The following is a 26,946-nucleotide window of genomic DNA, read 5'->3' as shown; positions in this document are numbered from 1 at the left end:
CTTATTTGAAGGTAAAGACAGGACACATGACAGGAAACAACAGTTCACAGAAGAGAAGCCTGGCTACATCCATACCACTCATAGGAAGGAGCTGACGGGGCAGAGGCCTCGAGACTCATCTTCCAGGACCATGTGGTTTCCAGACAGACATCTGCACAGAAGATAGAGGCTGTCTGACATTTGCAACTGTGAAGTGGTCAGAGCTGGCTTGGATGTGTCATTTTCAAATGCAGAATATCAAATGCAGAATATAGTCCATCCCTCTTAAAATTCTACCATGTTCCTCTAAAAAGGAGTCACTGTTTATCCTAGGCTTATGGTTTCTTGTTTCTCTGGAGAATGCTAAGGTTTCCAGCATGCCCTGTCTTCATGTGTGAGCAGCGATTTGGTTAAGTCTGCTAGATAAGCAGTCTGGAGTGGCAAAGCACAAATGTTCAGGGCACCAGAGTCTCACTTCTAGGGAAGTGAGTATTTTACATTTTAAAGAGGCAGCTGTGAGTTGTTAAACAACCCATGGCTGAGGTGTGTCAGCCCACTATATCTTCAGCTCACGCCCTGGACCCACTTGTCAGGGCATGAGCTGACAATATATTTACTGATGCTTCCTCAGTGGCCGATGCAACCATCTGCTATGCTCCTGCCACTCTCGGTTTCTGACTCCTTTCTCCCTTGTGAGTAACAGAACACTAAAGGTGCTGTTTGGAGTTTTCTGAAAAGTAGGTTTATGCTTTCTTTTTGAGCTTCCATGTCCTGACTGCTGTGGTTTTCAGGGGCCTGTTCTCCAAATGTCTCTGACCTCCCATCTAGTGACCTTGGCCAGCTCTGCTGTGGAGGCTTGGCTGTATGTGATCTTGGTCTCATAGTGTTGGGAGTAATAAAAGACACAAGGATATCCATAAGATTTCCACATATTTATTACATCACACTTCATTTTCAATTTACAGCTCTTAGTGGGCTAGCTAAACCTTCATCATATGTGTGTATGTTTAATGGGCAAATAAGCACCTGTCATTCATTTTGGGGTTTATCACCATAAACACATAGATTTTATTAATAAATATTTTCAAATGTTTGACATATACAAATAAAGAAACTATTTTATTTCATACTTTCAAAATCCAAATCCATTGAAGCAATGTTCCCTCAGTTACAGTGGTTATCATGCAGATTGTAATCAAACCAACCAAGTTTCTACCACAAAACACGCAAGGCAGAGAAACCTGTATAAGGAAGTCCCTTATAAAAAACAGTGTGCCACATGTCTCAAGCAGATGTGGCATAAGAGTGGTCAAATGGAGTTTCCAAAATTAGGGTGTTTTTTTTTTTTAATTTCTATGTGCTAATTCCATTTGTTTTTTGTAGGAGGTAGAAATCTGAATGGATTCCCAGCAGCCTCATTGCATGGCTAGCAGAAAGATAAAATGATGTGTTTTAATTCTGCATATTCTCTACCTTAATGCTTAATAAAACAGAAGATGTAAATATTAATTCTAAAAGCTGGCTAATAACATTCTTTTAAAGTCTGGTCTTCAGCCTCTCCCTGCAGCCTCACCCCAAAAAAAGAGAAGAAAAAAAGAAAAAGGTCTGATTTTTTTTTTCCCCTTAGCAGACAATATGCTTCACGTAGAAAGCCAGACAGGCTTAAGGTTCTCTCAGAGGCTTTTGTATCTATCGACTGCCAACTGTCAAAACAAAATTGGATTCTCCTAAGTGTATGTGTTTTTTTGTTTGCTTGTTTTGTTTTTAAACACTTGTTTCTTTTTAGAGCGGAACTAATTTCTCTGTGCTAGATGGGATTTGAGAGAGGTACAAGAAAAGTAGAAAGTTGTTGAAAGTGTCACGTGATGACTCAAAGTGACATTGCAGGTAGTGTACTGAATAGGCCCAAATTTAATCAATTGAAGTTTTCCATCACTTTTTTACAAAAATCTTAAATACAGGTAAATATGTAAACACTGTGCTCTCAGAGAGCAAGTACTTAGGCATGTCTCATTGTATCCCTTTGGAGGAGACAAATTCAAGTGAAAAATCAGCGCTCAGTTTCAAAACCATCCACCTGAAGAGGAGTCTTCTGGTTGCGGGGGAAACACCATCTTGCACATCTCAGAGTTCTCTTGGTGGAGCGGGAATTCACATCCTGCCAGTAGACTTTCTTTCCTTTTCCGAGAGACATAGCCTCTGCCTGTGGACAGCCTTTCGTACTTTGTCTCATAGTGCCTGCATTATGACGACAGCAACAACAAAATCACACACGTTAAAGTCACCCCACACCCATCCCAGCCAGGTTTCTGAGTGTACACTTGACGCTTCTGTCCCAGAACAATTTGACAAAGGACTCAAGTACCAAAGATTACTGTGCTCCACTCCCTAGAATGGGTTGGTTTTCTTCTTCACATTTCCTTTCATGCTACTAATTATACTCCAAATGCCTGGGATATGGGAGTCCTGCCATATATTTTTCTGGAATGAAGGACTGAATGCCTTTCATTTCTTTGGAGATGTTTGATAGAACTAAGCTTCACAGGCCTTCGATGTCTTCTGCTCCCCATTCCAGAAGCCCCACCTTCGGGACACTCCCCTTTAGGGTAAATAGCAAGTCCAACCAGATTTAAGCTGAGAATGCTGACAGGAAACATTCCCAAGGCTCCAAGCCCAAGTGAAACATGGAACCAAACCAGGTAACCATGTGGCTGGGTTGGTGGCCACTGCATTTTGGCTATTAGAAGGTTGACATTTTTCATGCATGGATGGATGGTTATTCTAAGCATAAGATAGTATAGGTTAGTGATAGTTTAATATTCTAACTATAAGGCACTACCATTTATTTCATGAAAATATAACCTGTTCATATTTGTACTTATATTATATGGGTCATAAAATGTTAGTAACATGAGATACTCTGGCCTGGTTATCCAAGAAGATGATGTAAATTGTGACTTGCTATTTTAAGTACACAAATTATCTTATAGTCAGATAGTTTATGTCAAAGAGACTTCTATAACTATCATTAAAGAATCAGCGTTACCTAGACCCAAAACATTCTAGCTCCATGGGACAGTACTGCTCCAAATAGTGATTAAAAGGTTCAAGGACACAGTGTTCATGAGAGATTCTAGATTGGAGGAGAAGTTGTGAAGTTGCATGAACAAGTATCTATTTGGCTTTAAGACATTAAGCATTCTATTAACCCATTTTTAAAAATTTTCAGAATTCTAAACACTTAAGCTTGAATTCAAAGTTAAACAAGGCCAGGTTGATGTATAGGATAACTAAGAATTGTGAATTCATCTTATCCTTTAAACCATTGTAAATGGGTTGCCAGGTGTTTTGAACTTTCTGTCCAGAGGACAATTGTGAAAGATACCAGACAGCAAATGTACATCTGGTATTTTGGCTGAAACGATATGGTAACTTTTACAGTAAATCAAATCTCTTTTTTATCTTGAAGAGTTATTTCTGGATTAGAATATGATTTAATTCAGAATCAAATAAACTAGTCATTGGAGTTGCATGGTATTCTAGGAACTGACTTCTTAGTTTTATTATTATTTTAATTCTTTAGGGAAAATTCATTTTTTGCTTAATTTCTAATGTTTGGTGATTCTTTTTTTTTTTTTTTTTATTCTGAAACTGAACACTTAAAATTGAATGTAGCTCCTGGTGAGCATAGATGGTCCTGGATCGTTCCATGAGCACTTATCTTACCTGAATGGAGCTTCAGCCCTATCCATCTGCATGCAAACTAAGAATGGATACTGAGAAAACTGCACTGTGGAGATGAATTCCAGGCCACCCTCTGCTTCTGCTCTGGTTTCCAGGCCAGCTTTCACAAAAGAGGAGTCCACTGTGATGTCACCGGTTATTACCACAGCCACCCTAAAGATTGAGAAAAATACATGTTCATATCACAGTTAGTAGAGCTGGACTGATAGTACAAGTTGTCTGAACTTATGACACTGACAATTGGAAGGAAATACTTAGCAACCTGAATGGGCTTGAGTCCTGCTGCTAACCAGGGTCCGTTTGGTGTCAGAGATGAGCCAGGGAAGTTTGCCCTTCTCCTCCCTTCTGTTCTAGACATGGGAACCAAATGTGTACCAGGTCTGACATTGTGTGCTATGGGTATCTCAAGGACCAAGAAGAAAACATCCTAGAACCCAGTCCTCTTAGGAGGTCAGAAACACCTGAACTATCTTTTAAAGAAGTATAAAGTCTCCAAGGAAACAACTGGTGTTTATAACAATTTTCTCGTTAACTATGGCTCTGGTGGCTTTGAGGTAGCTATATAATTCCATTTAATTACTTTCTCCAGAGTCTCTAGTGGCCTGAGTCTAGGTTGCCATAATATCTGAAAGAATATTAGTTACAAATAACCATTCCTTCAGTGGGGCATGTGCAAGGCATGCTCCAGGAGGGTAGGTTTAACTATGGTCCTCTAGAGAGAGAGAGAGACAGATTGGACTGGCTGGGGAATGTGGCTTGGACGACAATGAAGAAGATTAAAAAAGAAAAATCTCCATAGGATGCTTACAACCAGGATCACTAAGTAATTATAGACTTTAAATCAAACTGTGGGTAATTACTCCCATAATCAAATCAGTGTCAAATGTCCATACTTTTCTTTTTCAAAGAAAAGAGATTGTCTTAATTTTTTGCTGTGCAAACTAAAATCCCTACTGCTGTGGTTGCCAGCATAAAAGTAGGTCAGTGGTTGTTTTAATCCCTGAATCCCTTACAGAACCTTCTAATGGTCTCTACTCAGCAAAGGCTTAAGAGATATTTTTTAAATGAATGAATAAATGAAAAATGGAGAACCCATTAGTTACAATATGGATGCTGATAGTTTCTTAGGGATATTGTGTCCTCTCTAAAAATCCAGACTGTTTTGTTGCTGTTGTCAATTCTTCTCTGCAAAGAATTCTATTCAGTTTAATTTGGAGAAATTTCTGTCTAGAAAATACTTTGAAAAGAGAAGATAATTGGTTCAGTAGGACGCCCCAACTTAGGCTGCTCTCTGACCGTCAATTCCATTTCTCATTCTTGGGTTCCTTCTAGTAACAGTATGTGTCACCCTCACTTTAAATATGACACCTAGATTGTTCTCAGTTGCTTCATCCACTGTTTACAATGAATAAAAGTTCAATTTTATCACTAGGTGTGGTGACACATACCTGTAATCCCAGCAGGAGGATCATGAGTTCAAAGCCAGCCTCAGCAAAAGCAAGGCACTTAGCAACTCAGGGAGACCCTGTCTCTAATAACATATAAAAAACGGCTGGGGATTTGGATCAGTGGTCAAGTGCCCCTGATTTCAATCCCCAGTAGCCCCCCCAAAAAAGAAAAAATGTTCAATTTTATCATTCTTATCTCACTTCTGTCCCCCTAAATACCCTAAAATATGAAAATAAATTGCATTTCCTCTTCATTTTCTTTAATTTTATGACAAACATATCATTGGCTCAGAGACATTGTTTTACTTTCAAAGTAAAACATTTTCATTGAATCTCACAGTAGATTAGAAAATCTAAAAGACCTGAGAAAAAGGTATGTTTATTAAAAAATGTAAAAACCTTAAGGACTCCTAACATTTAAAACTTAGATTCTGAATAGAAGAGATTGTCTTTTTATTTTAATTCATTGAAAATAGCAAAAGAGGAAAGATCTGGGGCTGGAGTTGTAGCTCAGTGGTAGAGCACTTGCCTAGCTCCGGTGTGGGTGTGGTCCTCAGTACCACATAAAAATAAATAGATAGATAGATAGATAGATAGATAGATAATAAAGGTTAAATTATTTAAAAGAAAAAAAGAAGAAAGGTTTTAAAATCCAACAATTGAGTCAAGCTAAAAATTTAATTGAAGGGGCAACCTTATCAGTTACTAAAATGGAATAGAAAGAGAAGAGGAGGCCCCTCTTCTATGGGGCACAATGATGCTGTCTTTAAAACTTGAATGATACTCAGTTGAATTGTCTTAAGTACTGATCTACTCCTGAAAAGCTATGAACAGAATGACATCTCGTGATCAATTCTAACTCTATGATTTAGTGATTGCAAACAGCATGGATTTTGAAAACTTCAAAGGTTGACCAATTCCCAAAACATAAGTCTGCCATTCTTTGTATAGAGTATTAAAAATCTTTTGCTTACCGATTTTTCACTCGGGTTTTAGATTCACGATACCACAGACTAAATTCCATTGCACCTGAAATATCAATAGCTAGACCACCCTGGACCTCTATGTTGGCCTTTAGGCCAGATTGCAACTGAAGTTCCTAGAAGAAGAAGAAGAAAAAAAATTATATATATATATATATATATATATATATATATATATATATATATACACACACATATATATATATATATCTCCACACACACATGTGCATACACTTGTATATTAATAGTGATGACAGTAATAAATACAGTTTAGTCAACCCCCTTTCCCAAAGCACGTTCAAGCTCCTGCTGTAGATGATGCCACTGAACTTGTGTTGATGTTAGAATCTTTCTCTAGGCTTGGAAACATGTTGGTCTTTGTCTTGATCACCAGGAATAGACTGCTGATTTGCTAAATTAATGTGTCGAATTAAAATACTAAAGAAGTGAAGCACCAGTTGAGAAGGGTATTTTCCTTCCATCATTGTCTCACTTTGGGAAGGCCAAATGGTTCTCAATATGTGGTCCTTTGAGAAGCAGCATCAACATCACCTGGGAACTTGTTCAAATGCAGATTCTCAAGTCCCTGACACCTACTGAATTAGGAACTCTTGACAGTAAGGGCCAGACATCAATATTCTAATAGGCCCTCCTGTGATTCTGATGTGCCTAAATTTGAGAGCCACTGAACTAGAGAAAATGAAGGCACCTCTATCAGAAATCCAGTTGTGGCTTTTCTTTCTTCATGGTGGTGAGGGATGGACAAGATGACCTCCTTCGGCCCTTCAGCACTTCTCTAATTATATGCTGTGTCAAATATAGACAACTTCATCTTTCTGACAAAAGGCAGGATTAAAAATTCCCAGTGCAATATACAAGTTCCAGGAATTGCCTAGATCAAGCTTGGAAAGGAATGCAAGGCAATTTAACTAAGCCTTAATACCTTGCTTTCTGACATTTGAAATGACATTGAATTAACTGCCAAGTCCAATATGAACTCAACAGCATTTTTCAGAGGCACAGTAATCATTTACAAACAGACCATCCTGAGCAATTTCATGGTTGTCTGAAACCCATTGTTTTGTGTAGTTTGCCTGCTTTTAACCTTTAAGTCTTGGATTTTCCAAGTACATTAGGCAGGGTGATGTTGGCTGAAACTTTTTTCAGCTAGATTGGAATCAGATTGCCTATGGGAAGTGTTGAAAGTGATAATGATTCTGGGAAAAAAAGCTTAGTCTCCTCAATTTTGATATTCCTCCAAAGATTGTAAGTTCCTGGCAACTTGCAGCATGACTCACTTCTTTATGTAACTGCCTTACTCAGCCCAAACAAGCCATGCATTTGCCAACTACAAATGCCATGATTTCACTTTCTGAAAAGGATTGTGTTGATCTCCCTGAATTTCAAAACGTGTGGCAGAAAAATCTCAGACAAAGAACTTGGTTAATGATCAGATGTCCTGAGAAGGTATGGTAGTACATGAAACGGCTTTCATTCCGAAGGGCACTCCTGGACGGAGGCATGAGATTCTCAGTGCCATCTCAGGACACATCAGGAGATATTCCTACAGATACTTAAAACTGTGTTCAGTCTAGAGTTGAAAATGTGGTTGTTGTAGAATAGGGGGGTTGTATCATGTACCACAACAAATGAACACATTTGTGACCCGAGAAAACTATGGTCATGTCCAAACTTTAACCTGTGAATTACAGGGCCAGGATATCTGAGATCTGCATGTGCACTGTAATTGTGGTTATGTCAAGAAAACCCTATTTTGTGTCCTGCCTCAGAAGTATTCCTTTCTTTGCATCTTCTCCTCTCTTCCTAATTCGAAAATCACATTTTTGTTAGTCCTTCCAGGCCTGTGGGGGTCTGTAAAGTAGACCTTGACTTTTCCATTGACCATACATTAGGGGGATGTCAAAATGCACCAAGTGCTGTGGACAAGAACATTTTATGGCTATTAGACAATCCACCTTTTGAAAGAAGAGAGCATTTATGTTGCGATGTGATTTTGAGGATTTCTAAGAAATTCTTTTTTTTTCTCATGCAAGGGGACCATGGAAGAAATCTTATATGATGTCATAAAGGAATTTTCTTGAATCTCTTCATGAGGGAAGACCATAGATCCCTGTAGAAGAACAAACTACTTTTTCCTTTTTGAAAGGGAAATCCACATTGTGCAGTAGTTCTCATTTTTGAGATATAAAGTAAGTGAAACTAGTAACTTTTGAGGGCCTATCTTGTGCCCAAAGTGCTACTTTTGGTAACTCATTTAATACTCACACCAATTTTCCATGGTAGGCATTATATTTGAAAGCTGAAAGGACAAATCAGGCCCAGAGGCTATACTTGGAGGCAGAATAAATCCACAGACTGCCTCTAAAGTGGAGACTTTTTTCTACTATAATATGTGGCTATCACAAACTCATAACTCTCTTTTTTTATCCTCAAGTGCAAGAAATTCTATTCCAAAAATATACTGCCAAAAAGAAAGATCATAAGCTAATGTACCTGTTTGACCCAGAGTAGATATTTGTTTAATTTTTTGCCTAGAAACTAGGAGAACACATTACTGAAACTTTGATTTGTAGCTGTGTTTCACATAGACACTGACATTTTGACAATTGATCCCATTGCTTCCATTTATGAAAATGTGTTCTTGGCTCAAGAAGATCCCCTTATTAAACTGACTTTATCAGGATATCCTTTCCTGAAGAGTAATCCAATTATCCAGAGAGAAACAGAGAGAGAGAGAGAGAGAGAGAGAGGTAGTTCACAGAGTAATTCCATCTGTCCCAGTGGCTGTGACGGGCCACCTATTGCCAACATTTCCTTCAATGTCAGCACTTGACCTAGAGTGGTATGTGCCTATGAAGAGAGGATGACATTACTGGAGTGCTCTGCAGAGCCAGGGGACCACAGACAGCTTATTTGTATAATAGCTCAGTTCTGCCAAATACTCCAGCCTGACATATACAGACATTGGTTAGGTTTAATAGCTAGGGGACAATCTTTTGTATAGTGCCTTGCCGGAGGCACCCAGACTTAATGAATAGAAAAAAAAAAAAAAACATAAGATAGTCTTAATCAGAGCCTGAAGGCAAGTATGGCCCACTGGATGTTTTTGTAAATAAAATTTTATTGGAATACAGTTCTACTCATTTGTTAATATATTGCTGATGGCTATTTTCACTCTACAACAACAGAGTTGAGTAGCTGCAACAGAAACTGGGTGGGATTTAACACCTAAAATATTTACTTTCTGCCCTGTATTTACAGAACAAGTTTGCTGACCCAGAGATAACTTGCATTGAGTTTTATTCTCTAATCTAAATCTTTAGGCACTGTTAATGGTGGTTCTTGAACTGTTGTCCTGTCTTAAATTGTGAACTACTTCCTTGGCACTCTTAGGCTCTGGTTAGAGCTTTCTTCCATTAAAAGTGAGATAGGATTGCGGATGTAAACTTCTGATGTCCTTTGAGAACAGCTTTTCATGGGTGATTTGCTAAAGGGATATCAGAGGCACTGCTGGGCTTCCTCTTTCTCTCCCTTCATGTTAATAGAAACATGGTTTCATTTGGAGTGTGCCTACCCCAATACAAACTATGTTTACCAGCTTCCCTTGCAGCTATAGGCAGCCATGTGACATAGTTTTGGTCAATAACCTTCCAGAAAGGGCTTCCAAAAAAGTTCGCCTTCCTGGAACAAGGAAGCCATGCTTCAGGTGAAACAGCTACGTCATAATCACCAGGTGACAGGTCTGAGGGTAAAAGCCACATGTAAGGGTGGCTGAGTTGAAGGAAGAGAGCTTGGATTCTGATACTGTAGGTTTTCCTTATTAGCCCTGGACTTCTTCCAAATATATATTACACAATAAATGTCAAGCCATTTGGTTAAGCCACTCTAAAATGTTTTTTTGTTTTTGTTATATCTGGCTATCCTGAACTGATATGAGGAATAATAAAGATAGAGAATTATATTATTTAGTTTCAACTACTGATGTTTTGGAAGAGTTTCAATAAAATTTGGTAGCTAAGGTTTGTCCATCTCTTAAAACCTATTATTTTACCACCAGAATCTAACAAGTAAGAATCCTCAAAGAACAGCAAAGCTGGTAAAATATTTGGATCATCTTTTTAAATGCCCCCACTTTATTAGTAGGAAGTCATGATTTAAAGCTATTAAGTAACTGCTCAAGAGCCCGCAGCAAGAAAGTAGGAAGTCAAAATTCAAACCTACAAGTCTATAAATTTAAAATTCATTCTCATTATACAGCTTCAATATAATAAGTGTTAATCAGAGTGTGCTGTGATTTCCCTTAAGATTCTTATTTAGCCAACATTCCATTTTTTCTTATTGCTTTGCTTAGGCAGGAAATAAAATAAATTCATTAAAGGAAAAATATTAAGCATGAAACATTCAAACTCAGCATTCAGACTAACTGCCTTCTGTTTCGTTGAAAATCCAAGTAAGCAGACCAATCTTATCCCTTAGAGGATCTTGGTTACCTCAATCTTACCATGGAGATTATAGCCTTATTGGACTTTGGCTCAGTAATGTAAGATTCAGGATCAAGAACAGTTGAAAATTATTCTAGACTGGGCTTCAAGTGAGTGAAATACTCCTTCTTATTCTCTAAGAACAAACAGCCCTTCCAACATTCTATGATCATGAGAATTTGGGGCAAAGAGACTCTGTGAAACTTGTGGCTAGCATCAGTGGTTGCTTGTGCCTCTATTAATTTGGCAGGATCAAAATGATGCTCTCCTCGGATCTTCATCCTTGTTATCATTATGAACATTATTGGTAACTTATGAAGCCATGTGGTTCAGCAACTAAGGATAAACACCCAGACTGCCATGCCCAGATAAGCCCAACCAGGAGATAATGCCATCCCTGCTCTGCTATATCCTAGGGATTCTCCATAATCTTATTTCTGTTAGCATCCGTATTTTTCATTTATCTCAAAAGTAAAGAGATCCCTTAATCAACTAACAAGTGCAAAAGAAAATAGCAAAGGAGAAAAGGCGATAATATCAAGAAGTTCAAATGCTTAGAAGGTGAGCTCCAAGATGGACAGAACTTGTCCTTGTATCCTCCAGGCACACAGCACATTCAAAATGTGCCTGGCAATTTAAGAGACTGAATAAATACATGCAGAGTTGGATTACCTGAGAGTGATCTACTAGCAGAATAAGTCCTTTCACCACACTGACAGGGTCACTAGATGCTGACAGCATTTTGGACATCAGATCGCTGTATCCATTGAAAAAAGTGACAGGTCTGAGCTGAACATCGAAAAGGATGGCTGACATGCCAGCGTAGGAGTCCAGATTCTCCTCCCCCTCATCAGGAGTGGCTGCAATTAAGCCTTCCAGCCCTTGAGCTTCGAGGACCACCTAGGGAAAAATGGACACAACATTCATGACACGCCTGCTCTGTAAGTAATGGTGAGGCTTCTGAGCTGAGCTAGAACTTTTCTGGGGGTCAAAACCTCAAATGTCTGTAGTAGGCAGGCAAAAACAAAGCTAAAGTAAAACAAAACCTCTATGCCCCAATATAAGGCAAATTAGTCTCTTTCATGTAATTGTCACAACTATTCTTTAAAGTGTAGATGATTTTACCCATTTTGTAAGTGAAGCAAAAAAAAAAAAAAGTTCCCTCAGTAGATGGTAGAGATGGTAGAGGCGGGATTCAAACTTCTGCTGGAAGACCACAAACACTATGAGTTTTCTTTTTTTTTTTTTTTTGGTACTATGGATTAAACCAGGTGCAGCACTTTATGACTGAGCCACACCCCCAACTCTTTTTATATTTATTTATTTATTTATTTATTTATTGTGATACTGGGGATTGAACCCAGGGCCTTGTACATGCAAGGCTAACTGAGCTATATTTCCAGCCCCTTTTTTATTTTATTTTATTTTTTATTTTGAGAAAGGGTCTTGCTAAGTTGCTGAGGCTGGCCTTGAACTTGCAATCCTCCTGCCTCAGCCTCCCAAGTTGCTAGGATTACAGGAATATGTGTAACACTGTGCCTGTCATGAGCTTTCCATTTTATGGTGTCATCTTAGAGGTGCTTGGTCTCCCCAGGACTGTTATATATACATAATGAATCAGCTATCTTGGAGAGCTCTGAAAGGAGATGGAAAGTTATTGGCACAGTTGTCCCAAGGTTGCTGCCACAAGAGGGCCTGCACTCTCCAAGCCATGACTCATACATGTCCATGTCATCCTTTTCTCCCTTGCCAAAAATTAAAAACATTTTTAAAAAGATGACAAATACCATGAGAAGGTTCACAACCTAATTTCTACCACTCAAGAATTTTACACATTTTCTGTCCTTCCTACCCAGCCCCAAACCACTGGGTGCTTGACATTTCTGAGTGCATATCAGAAAACAGATGGTGAGTCTTCTGGAGAGAAGGGCATGGTATTCTAACTGCAATACTATTAAAGAGTGAGGCAGTTAACATTGAAGGGGACTCACATTTCTGTGGCCATGGATCACTTCTAAAGCTTAACTGACTTCAATTAAGAAGGTTATAATGTAATATTCATAAAAACTAAAAAAGAAGGTATATTTCATAATAAGGAAGGCTTTATAAGTCATCACCAAATCTTGGATAAAACCGACAGAATGAAAAGTTGCCAGCCAGTTGTTGAATGCTTACACTTTATTCTTTTTTTCTTCTAACTGTATTGAAGAAACACAGATGGACTCTAAAGTGAGAGTCATATTCTATTATATAGTTTCATTTATGTTGAATCAATCAATAAAAAGGCAAATATATTACAGAATTAAATACTTGAGAGGGTCCAAAGGAATATATTTATAAATACAAATAAAATTTTATAAAAAAGTTTAAGTGAAGAATACAGACACAATTTCAGTTTTGTGAACCGTATACCTTTGAAAAGACAAATGGATGTCTGGCGAGTTGTGTGTATCAGTTACTTAGGTTCCAGGTACATATCTGAAACTCCCTCTATGTCTACAAACCTATCCAACCTTTGCAGATGATGGAATCATGGCAACATGAGATAGAAGCCATCATCAATTTACACATTCTATAGGGCTGCCATCAGGATATTTTATTTTACTAATTTTTTTACACACTTTATTAAGCACAATCCATGGAAAATGAGTTACCTGGCTACCGTGAAGATCACTCTTCCCAATGTACTGAAAGATGTTCAGGTTACTTCTCCTTAGAATGCCAGAACCGGAGTAAAGAATGTCAAGGCTGTAGGTAGACGCGGCACGGGGACTACCTAATGACAAAGCAACCATGCATCTTAGCAACAGTGCCAGCAATGCCAACCTGGGGATGGGCATCGAGGAGGAGAACCCCTTTTTTGGGTTACGTACGTTCTATGTAGCCGGTATAGGCAGAAGAGGATCCACTCTTGGAGAAACGGTCATAATTGTGAGTGGCCATCTCCTTGAGAACTCGACGGACCATTTTGCTGCAATGTGTAAGAAGAAAAAGCTGCACATTCATTGTAATGGCTGTTTCCCCAGTCAAATTAGGAAAGAAAGAAAATCCTTAGAGGAAAAAGGAGGGGGCTGAATTTTTCCTTATGCCACTCCAAGACTGGGAGAGGTGCCAGCTGGACATCAGCATCAAGATTAGGGCTTTCCCCTTCATTACTCAGATATCTGAAAATTTCGTTTGGTATTAAAATGACAGCAGGGCAAGGCTTCCCAGCTATGATGGGGCTTCAGCTGACAGTGGACACGGAGTGAAAAACACGTGCTATTTGAGTCATCACCGTTCTGCTGTTAAACTGTCCATAAGTTTAAGGAAAACTGGACCAAACTAAGGTTAGCTGCACATTGTGTCTTTAACATTTTTCTTTAATGTTATCATTGGCTCATGATATATAACAGCAAGTTCCCAGGATTTCTTCTATATCTGGGTAGTGTTCAGTTACAGACACAGCTCAATAAAACCCATAAGGGAACCGTGGTCTCCAGGTCTTCCTTCTTACTCCATGCCTCTGTCTATTCTATGTAATTAGTATTGAGATGTTTTCTCTTTTTTTTAAAAAAAACCATGTAACACTAATAATATCAGCAGTAATAAAATTACAACATGGTGAACATCAAAATAATCAACCAAAGTAAACTGGACCTAGACCTAAGGTAGAAAATATTTGAGAGGGGAAAATGGCCCAACTTTATATGCCCTCCATCCTCCAGTACCACAAGATTATAAGATTTCATCTTAGAGGAGCAAAGATGAGGAGGGTCATAATAGGTGCCCCTAAAATGCAAAGGGTATTCATGTGGCTGAATGATTGATTATACATGCTTTGCTTAGCTCCAGAGATAAAACCAGGGCCAGTGGGAAGACTTCAGTTCAGACAGAGACATGGGCAGAGTCTGAAGAATGAAATAGGTTTCCTCAGAGGTGATGAGTTTCTTGGCCACTAGAGAGGAGCAGTTGAAGTCTGAACACCAAGGTCCCTACACTGCAAAGACACACCAAGCAAGGTGGCCTTTAATGTCCTTCTTGCTCCTAAGAATCTGACCCACAATGTTGGTGATTGCTTCATGCCATTTCCTAAGCTGAGCTCTTCCCCATCTTTTTCCATATTCTGATTGTACCTTCCTTTCCATCCCTAAATTATTAGACTCCCAAGACATCGTCAGCAAACACACCCCCGAGACCTCCTCCACAAAGCCTCATAAAATCAACAAAGGTGTAGAAAAAGAATCAAATCCCCGTTCACATGGAAACACATGGCTGCCCATAGTCTTGGCTGCCTCCCCGTCTCCCTCCCCTGCTCAATGGCTCCTTTCCTTTCCTGTTGTCTTGCTCTTCTCTCGGGTCTTCTCACCTCCCCTGTTTCTTGTACTTTCTCTCTTCTTGTTTCTTTTTCTTTCAATCTTTTGCTTTCTTCTTGTTAAATTTATTTTTCTTTATTTCCCACCCTCCCTCATCTGTTTTCCTCTCCTTGGGGGACTCTTAAAGTTCGTTCTTTCTAGGGGGTGCTATTCTGCGGGGACCTCAGGGCAAATGGGAATTCCTTCTCTAGACCTCTGATTCCAGTGAGAAGGAGCTTCAGGGGAGTCACCCTGAAGAGTGGCATGGATGAATTTGGGAAGAAAGACTTGGGGCCTGGAAGGAGGTGAGTCTGGCAAGAGTAACTGAAAGCAGTGAGGTCTGCTGATTCAGACCTCGAATGGACCAAAAATGTAGGCCATGCCTAAAGTTTTCAACTGTAATGGCAATTAAATTGGCCATTCATTGGAACTATGATAAATGAGGATTCAAAGATTTCTCACATTCGGAAAATTAAGATGAATGACAATTCGGTGAGAACTTAACACCATTCTGTTGTGCTACATATAAAAAGAATCCTGCAATTAGGTTTTAAAACATTACTAACATATGGCAGCATGTAGTTAACAGCCTGAACAGGATAACCAAAGTCAGACTCAGAGCTCCCAATCACAAACAGCCAATATGAAGCTATTTTAGCTGGCTCACTTCTACACAGCCCTCTTTGGGCAAATTTGGCTCCCTTGGTTTTTATGCAATAGAACACCATTATTATTAGCCACACAGTACCATATCACTACGTAAATAAACTTAAGCACAGAGACATGCAATGGGTCATACCTTGCAGGCATTTCAAACCGCAGAATGTCTTGAATAATGGACAGCATGTATTTATTCATTTCTTTGGGAAGTTCCCCGATAGACAGCAGGATGTTTTTTACCTCCATGTAAGAGGGGTTGTTTTTTAAAATGACAGTAGCTGCAGTCGTGCGCACAGTCTTTTCATGGACTTTGCGATTCTGGTGGTATATCCTGTTCAAGGTCTTCTTCACCTGCTCATAAGATAGTCAAAATTAGTGGCACACCCAGACTTTTAAAATTGATATTGTAGCAGGGACAGTGAGTAAATGCATGCATTACTACATTTCCCAGGTTCCTTCATCATTAGGTTGGAGCTATACAACCAGTTCCAGCTAATAGGCCATGACACAATCAATATGAATCACTTCCAAGCTAAGGCAATGCCTTCTCCATCTTTTCCTTCCATGACTGAAGTGAACTGATAGCCACATATTGACCCATATCAGACACACCACGAGAAATAAACTTTTGTTAAACTTCTGAGATTTTGAGGTTCATTCGTTATGCAGCATAACTTGGTACCTCCTAATATAACTTTTATGAATACTACTGCCGCGTGGCAATGGGGATTTGGGGAGAAATGGCTGTATGAATGGATATTTCCTTACAGTGAAATATCTCAGAATCTTCTTTTTTAAAAATTATTAGGAGATATATATATCCTAATAATATATATATATATATCCTAAAATATATATATATATGTATATACATATATATATATATATATATATATATTTTAGAGCAGTATTAGGTTCACAGAAAAATTGAATAGGTAATAGAGTTTTAATATATCCCACACGCCCATACATGCACAGTCTCCCATTCTGTGCATATTTTGCAGCACAGTTGTTATAATTTGAATGTGGCTTGAATGTGTCACCCAAGACTTGTGTGCTAGAAACTTGGACCCCATGAGGTTGTGTTGAGGTGGTGGAATCCTTGAGAAGCAGGGCTTAGTGGATGGCAATTAGGTATGGGAGATTCGACCCCAGGAGGAATTGATGCAGTTTTATAAGACTGGCTTAATTCCTCCAATAACAGGTTATTACAAGGGATCCTGACACGTCCCCTGAATCTTTATTCCATATGTGCCACTGACCACTCTTGCATGCACTTCTGCCATTGTGATGCTATTGGCCATAAGCTCTTAGCAGAGCTGAGAAGATGTCAGCATCATGTTCTTGAACCTCCAGAAATGTGAGCTAATTAAGTTTCTTTTCTTTATAAAACACTTGACAGTTTTATGGTATAGCAATAGAAATGGACTGAGACAACCGTGGTACAGCTGTTACATTCAATGAACCTGCTTGACAAATCATTATCAATCATAGGGTACATTATGGCCTTTTTTTCCTAAGTAATATTTAAATCAATGCAAATGTGTCATAATAGTTGTATTCCATGTCAACAAGTAATTTTATTGGTTACAACATTGTCTATAAGAAGATATGGTATGTGAAGTTCTTTACTAGGCATTTATAAATGTTTCTTTCAATTCTGCTTTCCTCTGTCTTTTCCTATTTCCCTCAAACCATGGCCTTGCTCTCAGGCATCTGGAAGTTAAATAACTCATCCAAGAACAAACAACTAGGAAAGAACAGAGCCAGAATTTACACCTAGGTCGTCTTTCTCAAAAGCCTGTGCCCTAACCATCATGCTTCATTGCCAACCATATTTGACACAAAACCAGAAAGGGTGCTTAACTGCAAAATGGAAATATCATTCTCAGTGTTAGACACTACTCAAGTAAGTTTATATTAATGTTAGAAATATTCTCTGTCCAACAAAATTTTAAGTTAGGTGACTGCTAAAAATGTAGTTATATGAACAAAAGAGGCCGTGGTTAAGCCAGGATATTTTAGTGTTGAAAATTTTTACATCTTAAAATTTCTAAGAGGAAGTAAATTTCTGAAAATAATTTTTGTCTAAAAATAAGAGGGTATACTTCAATATTTATGCTTCAGGATATAGGACATTATCTATTCAAAATGTGAGGCTGCTTCAGAATAGCCTTCAATGAAACTTTAGAGTTATTTCTAAGCAGAAGAGAAAAAAAAGGGAGGGGGGAAATAGAGTTACTTGAGAACAGTTTGCATTTGACTCATGTTCAGACGTGCTTTTCCCCTTCTGTTCACGTTGCAAATATTCTTGGAGGTCTCACCTCATCTGTTATGAAAGGGACATCATATCTCTGGAGAGTGGTGGTGGCGAGGTGGCTGATGGGCCCTTCTCCTGCCTCTGCGTACTTCAGAAGGAGCGGGATGCCTTCTGGAAGCAGGGCATTCTTCAGGGCCAGCAGGTACATCATAGTGTCCTCCTTTTTCTCTGGTTTTTCAAGTCCTCCCAGGATTAACTTCTTGGCTTCAACTACTGCCTAAAAATGTCACACACTTTAGACATATTCATGACTGTACATAAAACAAAACTTGGGCAAGAAAACAACCTAAAATTTCCAAAAGGTTTGCACTGTTGGTGCCTGAGACATATCATGAAAAGAAGCAAGTTGAGCTTCATAAAGGTGTTGTGAGTGTGTGTGTGTGTGTGTGTGTGTGTGTAATATATATATATATATATATATATAGATAGATAGATAGATAGATATAGATATAGATATAGATATAGATATCAAAACATTGTTAAGAAGCAATGAGTATATTTAATAAGGGGCTGACTTAGTTTTGAATCTATTCTGAATGTAGAAAGCCATTTTAATTCCCTTGCAATTGATTATTTAAAAAACTTTCCATTTATTGAATTTCTAAAACAAAAATTAGATGGAGCCTGAATGTCACCACACACATTTTCTTAAGAAACAACTTGAGTGAAAGTGATTAGAGCTTGCTTGACACATAAGGCCTGCTTCTAAATGTTTTAGAAGTGTTTGTTCTCACCTGAAGCCCAAGTTAATTAATGCTGCTATACAATTCAAAAACATTCTTAAATGCCTTCCATGTGGCAAGTACTTTGTAGGTACTTCTCAAATATGTTCTGCAATTAGGAAAGGACTTTTTTTTTTCCTGGCCTGGAGGATGGGGGAAACATTTCTCTGGGGACAAGCTAATAGTTTGATGGAAAGGCAAATTAGAAATAGGAGCATCTGAGTTCTGGTCTTATATTTTGCCACTACATGTTTTCTGGGCTTTTGTTTCATCATAAAGATTCCTAACACCCAATTCATCTACAGGATTTGTGAACTTTGAAATGAGGCCACAGGTGTATACACACACACACACACACACACACACACACACACACACACACACGAGGAAGGGGAAGAAATCCCTAAACAGAAAGAGACATAACAGCTGGGGGTGTAGCTCAGTTGGTAGAGTGCTTGCCGCCCATGCACAAGGCTCTGGGTTCAATCCCCAGCACCACAAAAACAAAACAACAAAGAAGGAGACATAATAAATTTCACACATACCTAATTCAAGAAGTGACATTTTTCAAGTCTTAGATTTGTTTAAAAAAATCATGCTTGATAATGTATTTTGTTTGTGAGGCTATGGGGAAATTGGCATTCTTGTGTATTGTTAGTGGAAGCATAATTCATATGAAGATAAATGGAATTGACAAAACTAACAAAATTCCATTTTAATTCACAGCTCTTGCCCTGGTGCTACACCCCCAACAATAAAACCAAGGTCCCTATAAAATTATTCATTTCATCATTAGGTGAATTTGCAAAAATAGTGGAAACAACTGGCATGATTGCATATAGGAGGCATTGAATAAACAGTGGTCCAATGGAACAATAGGGTACTAAGCGGAGACAACAAAAGTCTCTGTTACCAGACCAGTATGGAGTGATTTCCACAATATATTGTTAAGTGGAAAAAGTAAGATACAGAAGAGGATATGTAGAATGGTATATTTTGTACAAGAAAAAAAGAAATAGGAATGTGTGTGTGTGTGTGTGTGTGTATGTTTGTGTGTGTGTGGACTTCTACTTGCTGTTGTGAAAAGAAATATAGAGAGAAGATACCAAAAATTAATGATAATGCTTTGCTACAGGAAGTAGGTCACAATAGGTGGGATCGATATCCTTTTTGAGGTTATTTTAAAAATAGTTTTGGCTTTTGAATAGTGTTAATATTTTATATACTCAAGAAGTAAAATTAAGTCAACAAGGATGCAAAATTACTAAAATCCAATTCAAACATAAATGAACCTAAATTTATATCAAATTGATAATAGAACTCAACAGAAGAAGACAATGAAGAATTTATCCAAGCAACTGTTGAGCATAGGATTCAGACTGCGTACCTTCAGTGGAAAATATCCTAAGGAGGGAAAAAACTGTAATGAAATCTTGAACTGAACTTAAGTTTGTTTTTGTAGTGACATCGGTGTAGCAATTTCAAAACTATTTTGTGTGAAATCTTAGAAATGAGCAGATGAACAAATAAATTTTGGGTTCTCAAAAACCCAGGATTCTTGTTCTGGGAGACAAAAGGAAAAATTATGGAATGGTGGAAGGAGAGAAAGAACCTTGGATGTTCAATTAGAATTAGAAATATAGGTATGAACTCATCCTTTAATAAATTATACGTATTTTGTCCAACAGAAGAGCCTAGACGAAATGACACTCAAGTAATAGTAAGTAAAAAAGATTTTGGAGTAAAATATGAAATGTCTACAATGTACTCTCAGATGGTTCAATTAAAATAAAACAGAATGAGTTAACATAAATATGTCAATATTTCAAGAATTGGAAAATATAAATGAAGAGGATATACATGTTCATAAAATTGTACTATTCTTAGAACTTTTCTATAAGTTTTTTTTTTCAAATACAAATTTTTTGGGAGAATGAAATTAGGATGAAGGAAAGTCAAAATGTAAACAAACAAAAAAAAATAGAAAAGACATCATGGGGTTTAGTCCTGATTGTGAACTTGTTTAGCTACCATTCATTTCTGATGCTGGGCAGAAAATTCCACGCTAATAAATACTGAGAAGCCATAGCACTGGATGGAATCACAGTAATTTGGGGTAGCATAAGTATTGCATGCCCAGCAAATACCTTAAATTTGTGTTAAGGATACATCATTTCCTTTCATTTGTCTTTGATTTGGCCAAAAGGTAGATGAAAGTTCCATAGCAGAAAATTGAAAAGAAAATTTGAACATTAACTACCGTCCATTTGGTGGCCAAATCGCATTATCTGAACAATGCTTAAAATAAAGTGGCTCAAAAACATTAACAAGATTGAATGACAGTGATAGAGGATAGTTTGCAGCTACTGACATGGTGATTTTAAAAATGTGAAAAGAGCTAAGCTGTCCCTTTATCAGAAGAACTTTGATCAGTAACTCAGTTTCCTTTTCATGCCACATGCCTTGGTAATCCCTTTTTCTCCCAGGGTTTCAACCACCCTCTATCTCTAGCTCTAACTTCTCTCCTGTTCTGTGATTGTGACCATCTGCCTGTTGAACAACTCAACCTGATGACCCAAAGGATTTAAGACTTAATATGGTGGGAAAAAAATTAATAGCTCCACCTTACTCTCACTACTAAATTAGGCTCTGGAAACCTTGATTAAGTGGTAGGCATTGCCGTACTCTGGTATTCTAACCTGGAAGCTTTGGAGTCACCTAGATTCTGACCTCTGTCTCATTCCCTGCATCTCATCAATCACTAAACACTATTGAATCTACTTCCTAAATGGCTCCTGAATCTGTCTCCTCTCACTCCTTTGACCCTACGTTAATTAAAAACTATTAATTCTTGCCAAAATTATTGCAAAATGTTTCTAGTCAGATCTTACTGACTAATCCAGCCAATACTCAGTTCATATATCACCTGGCTTCTTCCAAAATAAAATTTTAAAAATGAAAGTGTGTCATTCACCCACCTAAAAACTTCACCAGACCTCCTTGTTGGATAGAATGGAGATGAGGCTCCTTAGCTCCTTATTCATAAAGATCTGTTTACTTTTCCTCTCACTTCCCCTCTTTCTGATATCTTCACCCCCACCTACTAGGGGGCAGGCATATATATTTTATGTTTCAGGGTCACAAAATTTCTCGCTGTTCCCAAGCACACTGGGTCCACTTCAGGACTTTTCATACAAAATTATGCTATTGTAGAATGTCCTTTATTCCATATTATGATTTCTTCACCTAAAAACTTCTTCTAGACCAAGCTCAAATACTATTTTGGTGAAACTGTTCCCTAACACCCTAAAACAGCAAAGGTCACTGTGGCTTCTGTGTTCCCACTGTCACTTTGTTTGTTTTAATATTATATTAGTCCCTTAGTATGCATGAGGGGTTGATTATAGGACACCCTGGGGATAACAAAACATACAAATTCTTGTAAAGAATGGTAAATATGGTACTTTCATATAACCTGCACATATAAACCTGTGTACTTTAAATCATCTCTAGATTTAAAAAAAAAATAATTTGAAGGTTGATTTGTTTATTTTTGTGGTGCTAGGGAGAGAACATAGGGTCCCAAGCATGCTAGGCAAGTCCTCTACTGCTGAGCCACGCCGCCAATCCCTAAATCATCTCTGGATTACCTATAATACCTAATATAATGTAAATGTTACACTTTTTAGAGGATGATAACATGAAGGAATAGTCTGTTGATGACAAATCAGATGTGATTTGTTTTCCCCCCAATAGTTCAATCCATGATTGGTTGAATCCTGGATGGGGGACACACAGATACAGAGGGCCAACTGCACTTGCCTGTCTGCATTTGATAAATAGACAAGGAGTTCTTTGAGGATGGTAGAATGTTTTATATATCTTTATATTAAAGGATTAGCATTATGCCTATTACAGAGTAGATGCTCATTAAATACAGCTGTTTTTTTTTTCTCTGTGGATTTTGTATTTTTGCCAAGATATTTAATAAATGAATTTCTGAAGCAATAAGCTACTCAAGTAACTGTGGAAACTGAAAAACATAAAAATTCATAGTTCTGTACTGTCATACAATAATACCAATTTTGATTTCTGCCAGAACTGATATTCAAATATTTTCAGTGACCATCTTTTTAGTTATCTTCTTTATACTTTGTGTACAATCTATTTTGGAGTTGCTTCTTATGAAATTATTTGGTTTCAAAAACATTCTCAAAAAATGCAAATCAAAACTACTCTAAGATTTCATCTCACTCCAGTCAGAATGGCAGTTATCAAGAATACAAGGAATAACAAGTGTTAGCAAGGAAGTGGGGAAAAAAGCACATTCACACATTGCTGGTGGGACTGCAAATTGGTGCAACCACTATTGAAAGTGGTATGGAGATACTTCAGAAAACTTAGAATGAACCCACTATTTGACCCAGCTATCCCACTCCCAATTTATAACCAAATAACTTAAAATCAGCACACTACAGTGATGCAGCCACATCGATGTTTATAGCAGCTCAATTCACAAGAGCTAAACCATGTAACCAAACTAGGTGCTCTTCAACAGATGAATGCATAAAGAAAATGTGGTACATACACAAAATGGAATATTACACAGCCTTAAAGAAGAATGAAATTACATGTAAATGGATGAAACTAGAGAATATCATGCTAAGTGAAATAAACCAGTCCCCAAAACCAAAAGCCAAAAATTTTCGCTGATAAGCAGGAGGGAGGATAGGAAAAATGAATGAACTTTGGTTTGTGTAGAGGGGAGCGAGGGGAGGGGTGGGATTGTGGGGATGGGTAGAAAGAGATAGACATTATTACCCTATTTACATGTATGATTTCACTACTGGAGTGACTCTGAACCATGTACAGCCAGAGGAATGAGAAGTTGTGTGCTCCACTTGTGAACTATATGTCAAAATGCATTCTACTGTAAAATAAACAAACAAAAACCCCATTTTCAATATTGTTTTAAATAGCAAGCATTTAGGAAGCAAAATAATGCAATTATGCCTTCCTGTGGCAGAACAGGAAGCTGGCAATATAATAAATATGAACAGAGAAAATGCTTTATTTGCATTATAGAAAAGTAGGGTGTGTTTGATTTTAATCTATGTAGAATTTCCATTTTGGTTATGCCTACAAAGTGAGTATTTTTTGCTTTTTTATGTAAGAAGATGTGAAAATTGATAACTCTCAGGAAAACAAAGAAGCTTTGAGCAAATGAGAATAAAAACAACATACAAAGTTCTAAGTGATTAGAAATAACTAAATTTCCACTGACAAAACTTAAAACTATAAAAAACATTTACTATAGATAAAGTTCTGTTCTGAGAGAAAACCTTAGCATCTATTTTTTTTCCTAAGAACAAGAAGTAGAAGAAGAACACACCATTCAAAGCTGAGTAAGAATAAAGAAGGCCATTTATTATGATAAAGAGGTTCATTCATCAAGAGGACATAACAATTGTAAATAATATGTGCCCAACATGAGAACACTGCAAAACATAAAGCATAAGAGAACTGAAGGGAGACATACTGCAGCACAAAAAATGTTGAGGATTTTAATACCCTATTAATGACACTAGACAGATCATACAAACAAAATCAATAAGGAAACACTGGACTTGAACTATACTTTAGACCAAATGGACCTAATAGACATATATAGAATATTCCATCTAATATCTACAGAATAGATATTCTTAAGTGCACACAGAAATCTGCCCAGGCTAAATCTTAAACCACAGAATAAGTTTTAACAAATTTAAGAAGATTGAAATCATATCAAATATTTTTCCATCCACCATGGCATGTAACTAGGAATCCATAATAGGAGAAATCAAGGGAAGTTAACAAATATGTGTAACTTAGATAATATACTCCTGACAACTCTTAAATAAAAGAAGACATTAAAATGGCAATGTAAAGTTATTTAGAGATGAATGAAAATGGAAACACAGCATACCAAAACTTATGGGTTACAACAAAAATAGTCATAAAAAGGAAGTTTATAGCACTAAATGCCTACATAAAAACAGGAGGAAAGTATCAAGCAAACATTTTACCCAAAGAATTAGTAAAAGAAGAATAAACAGGCTCAAAATCAGCAGAAGGAAAGAAATAACAAAGATGAGAGTAGAAGTTAATGAAATAGATAAACACCAAAGAAAATTAAACTAAGTTTTTTTTAAATGAAAATAAAATTGACAAGCCCCTAGCTAGATCACGATAAAAAGATAGAAGACCAAACAGGCAAAATCGGAAATGAAAGAGGAGATATTACAACTTACAAATAAGAAAGATCATAAGAGCCTACTATGAACAATGTCTATATACACAAACCAATTGAACAATGTAGGAGAAATGGATAAATTCCATGAAACATTTAACCAAGAATGAATTATGAAGAAATCAGAAATCTGAGCAGAGTGATAATGAGAAAGAAAATTGAATCAGTATTTAATAGTCTTCCATCAAGGAAAAGCCCAGGACCAGATGGCTTCACAGCTAAAATTTTCCAATTGTTTGAAAAAGAACCAATCTTTCTCAAACTCTTCCAAAAAATTGAAGAGGAAGGAATACTTCCAAACTCATTTTTTAAATAATTTTATTTTATTGATTTCTATGTGATGCTGAGGATCAAACCCAGGCTCCTGTACATACTAGGCAAGCGCTCCACCACTGAATCACAACCCCAGTTCCTTCCAAACTCATTTTTACAAGGATAAGGATAGCTTTACTGTGATACCAGAACCAAACAAAGACACAACCAGAAAAGGAAAGTTGAGACTAGTATCACTGCTGAGCATAGATTTAAAATCCTCAACAAAATACTAGCCACAATACATTAAAAGAATCATTCACCATGACCAAATAGGATTTATCCCTACAATGCAAGGATGGTTCAACATAAGCAAATCAATGAACATGATTCACCATATTAACAGAATGAAAGCCAAAAACATGATCATCTCAATGGTAGCAGAAAAAAGTATTTCACAAATTATCATCCCTCATTTATAAAAATTCTCAACAAATTAGGTACAGAAGGAATGTTCTTCAACACAATAAAATCTACATATGACAAAACCATTACTAACATACTCCAGAGTGAAAAGTCAAAAACTTCTCCTCTATGATCAGAAACAAGACAACAATACTCATTAGCACCATTTCTTTCCACCATTATATTGGAAATCCTAGCCAGGATAATTAGTCAATAAAAAGAAATAAAAGGCATTTGAATAGGAAAGGAAAGAAGCGAAATCACCTGTTTTCTAAACACATGATTTTATATACAGAAAACCCTAACAACCCCATAAAATGGCTGTTAGAACAGATAAATAAATTCAGTAAGTTGCAGGACATAATATCAACTTACAAAAATCAATCACAATTCTATAACTAACCACATACTATCTTAAAAATAAATTTAAAAAGCAATCCTATTTGTAACAGAATAAAAAAAATTTCAGAGAAAATTTAACCAAGGAAGTGAAGATCTATATACTGAAAAATATAAAACATTAATGAAAGAAACTGAAGAAGACACAAGTAAATGAAGAGGCATCCCATGTTTATCTTTTGGAAGAATTAATATTGTTAAAACATTCATGCCTCCCAAAGCAATTTAAAGATTAAGTGCAATTCCCATCAAGATACCAATGACATTCTTCACAGAACTAGAAAAAAAAATTCTGTAACACTTATGGAACCACAAAGATCCTAATTTAACAAAGTAATCTTGAGCAAAAAGGCCAACTGGATTTTTAAATATATTACAAAACCATAGTTAAAGAAAAAAGAGAGAGAGAGAGAGAGAAAAGAACCAGGGGGACATTGATTCAGGCAGAGAGTCCTTGGGTAAGACCGTAAAAGCACAAGATCATGAATGCAAAAATAGACAAATGGGACTCTATCAAATCAAAACTTAGGCACAGAAATGAAACAATTAATAGAGTAAGGAGACAACCAACAGTCAGGGAGAAATTATTTGCAAATCATACACCAAGGCTGATACCATAATCATAAAGGCCTAATATCTAAAACATACAAAGAACTCAAATTAATGACAAGAAAAAAAATAATCCTATAAAAATGGACAAACAACCTGAATAGACATTTCTCCAAGAAGACATACAAATGATCAACAGATACATGGAAGAATGTTCAACATCATTAATCATCCGTGAAACCAATTAATACCGCAATGAGACATCACTTCACATCTATTATACTGGTTATTATAAAA

The 26,946-nt window shown here is 37.1% G+C and overlaps 1 protein-coding gene across 1 annotated transcript in view; it reads right to left on the bottom strand.

Annotated features, from left to right (window-relative positions):
* Positions 1–964: 964 nt before the first annotated feature.
* The window catches only part of Mttp (microsomal triglyceride transfer protein), a 49,885-nt gene continuing 23,903 nt past the window's right edge, over positions 965–26,946 (bottom strand). The window contains exons 11-18 of the mRNA XM_026398111.2: positions 17,975–18,187; positions 15,790–16,001; positions 13,530–13,627; positions 13,311–13,432; positions 11,329–11,556; positions 6,146–6,270; positions 3,706–3,876; positions 965–2,217 (exon numbers count right to left, since the gene is read on the bottom strand). Coding sequence (XP_026253896.1) covers positions 2,043–2,217; positions 3,706–3,876; positions 6,146–6,270; positions 11,329–11,556; positions 13,311–13,432; positions 13,530–13,627; positions 15,790–16,001; positions 17,975–18,187 — 1,344 coding nt within the window. The 3' untranslated portion in view covers positions 965–2,042. The remainder of the gene's footprint in view (positions 2,218–3,705; positions 3,877–6,145; positions 6,271–11,328; positions 11,557–13,310; positions 13,433–13,529; positions 13,628–15,789; positions 16,002–17,974; positions 18,188–26,946) is intronic.

Source organism: Urocitellus parryii, chromosome 10 (assembly GCF_045843805.1).
Source record: "Urocitellus parryii isolate mUroPar1 chromosome 10, mUroPar1.hap1, whole genome shotgun sequence".
In the NCBI taxonomy this organism is placed as follows: domain Eukaryota; kingdom Metazoa; phylum Chordata; class Mammalia; order Rodentia; family Sciuridae; genus Urocitellus; species Urocitellus parryii.
This window is presented reverse-complemented; position numbering and strand designations above follow the sequence as displayed.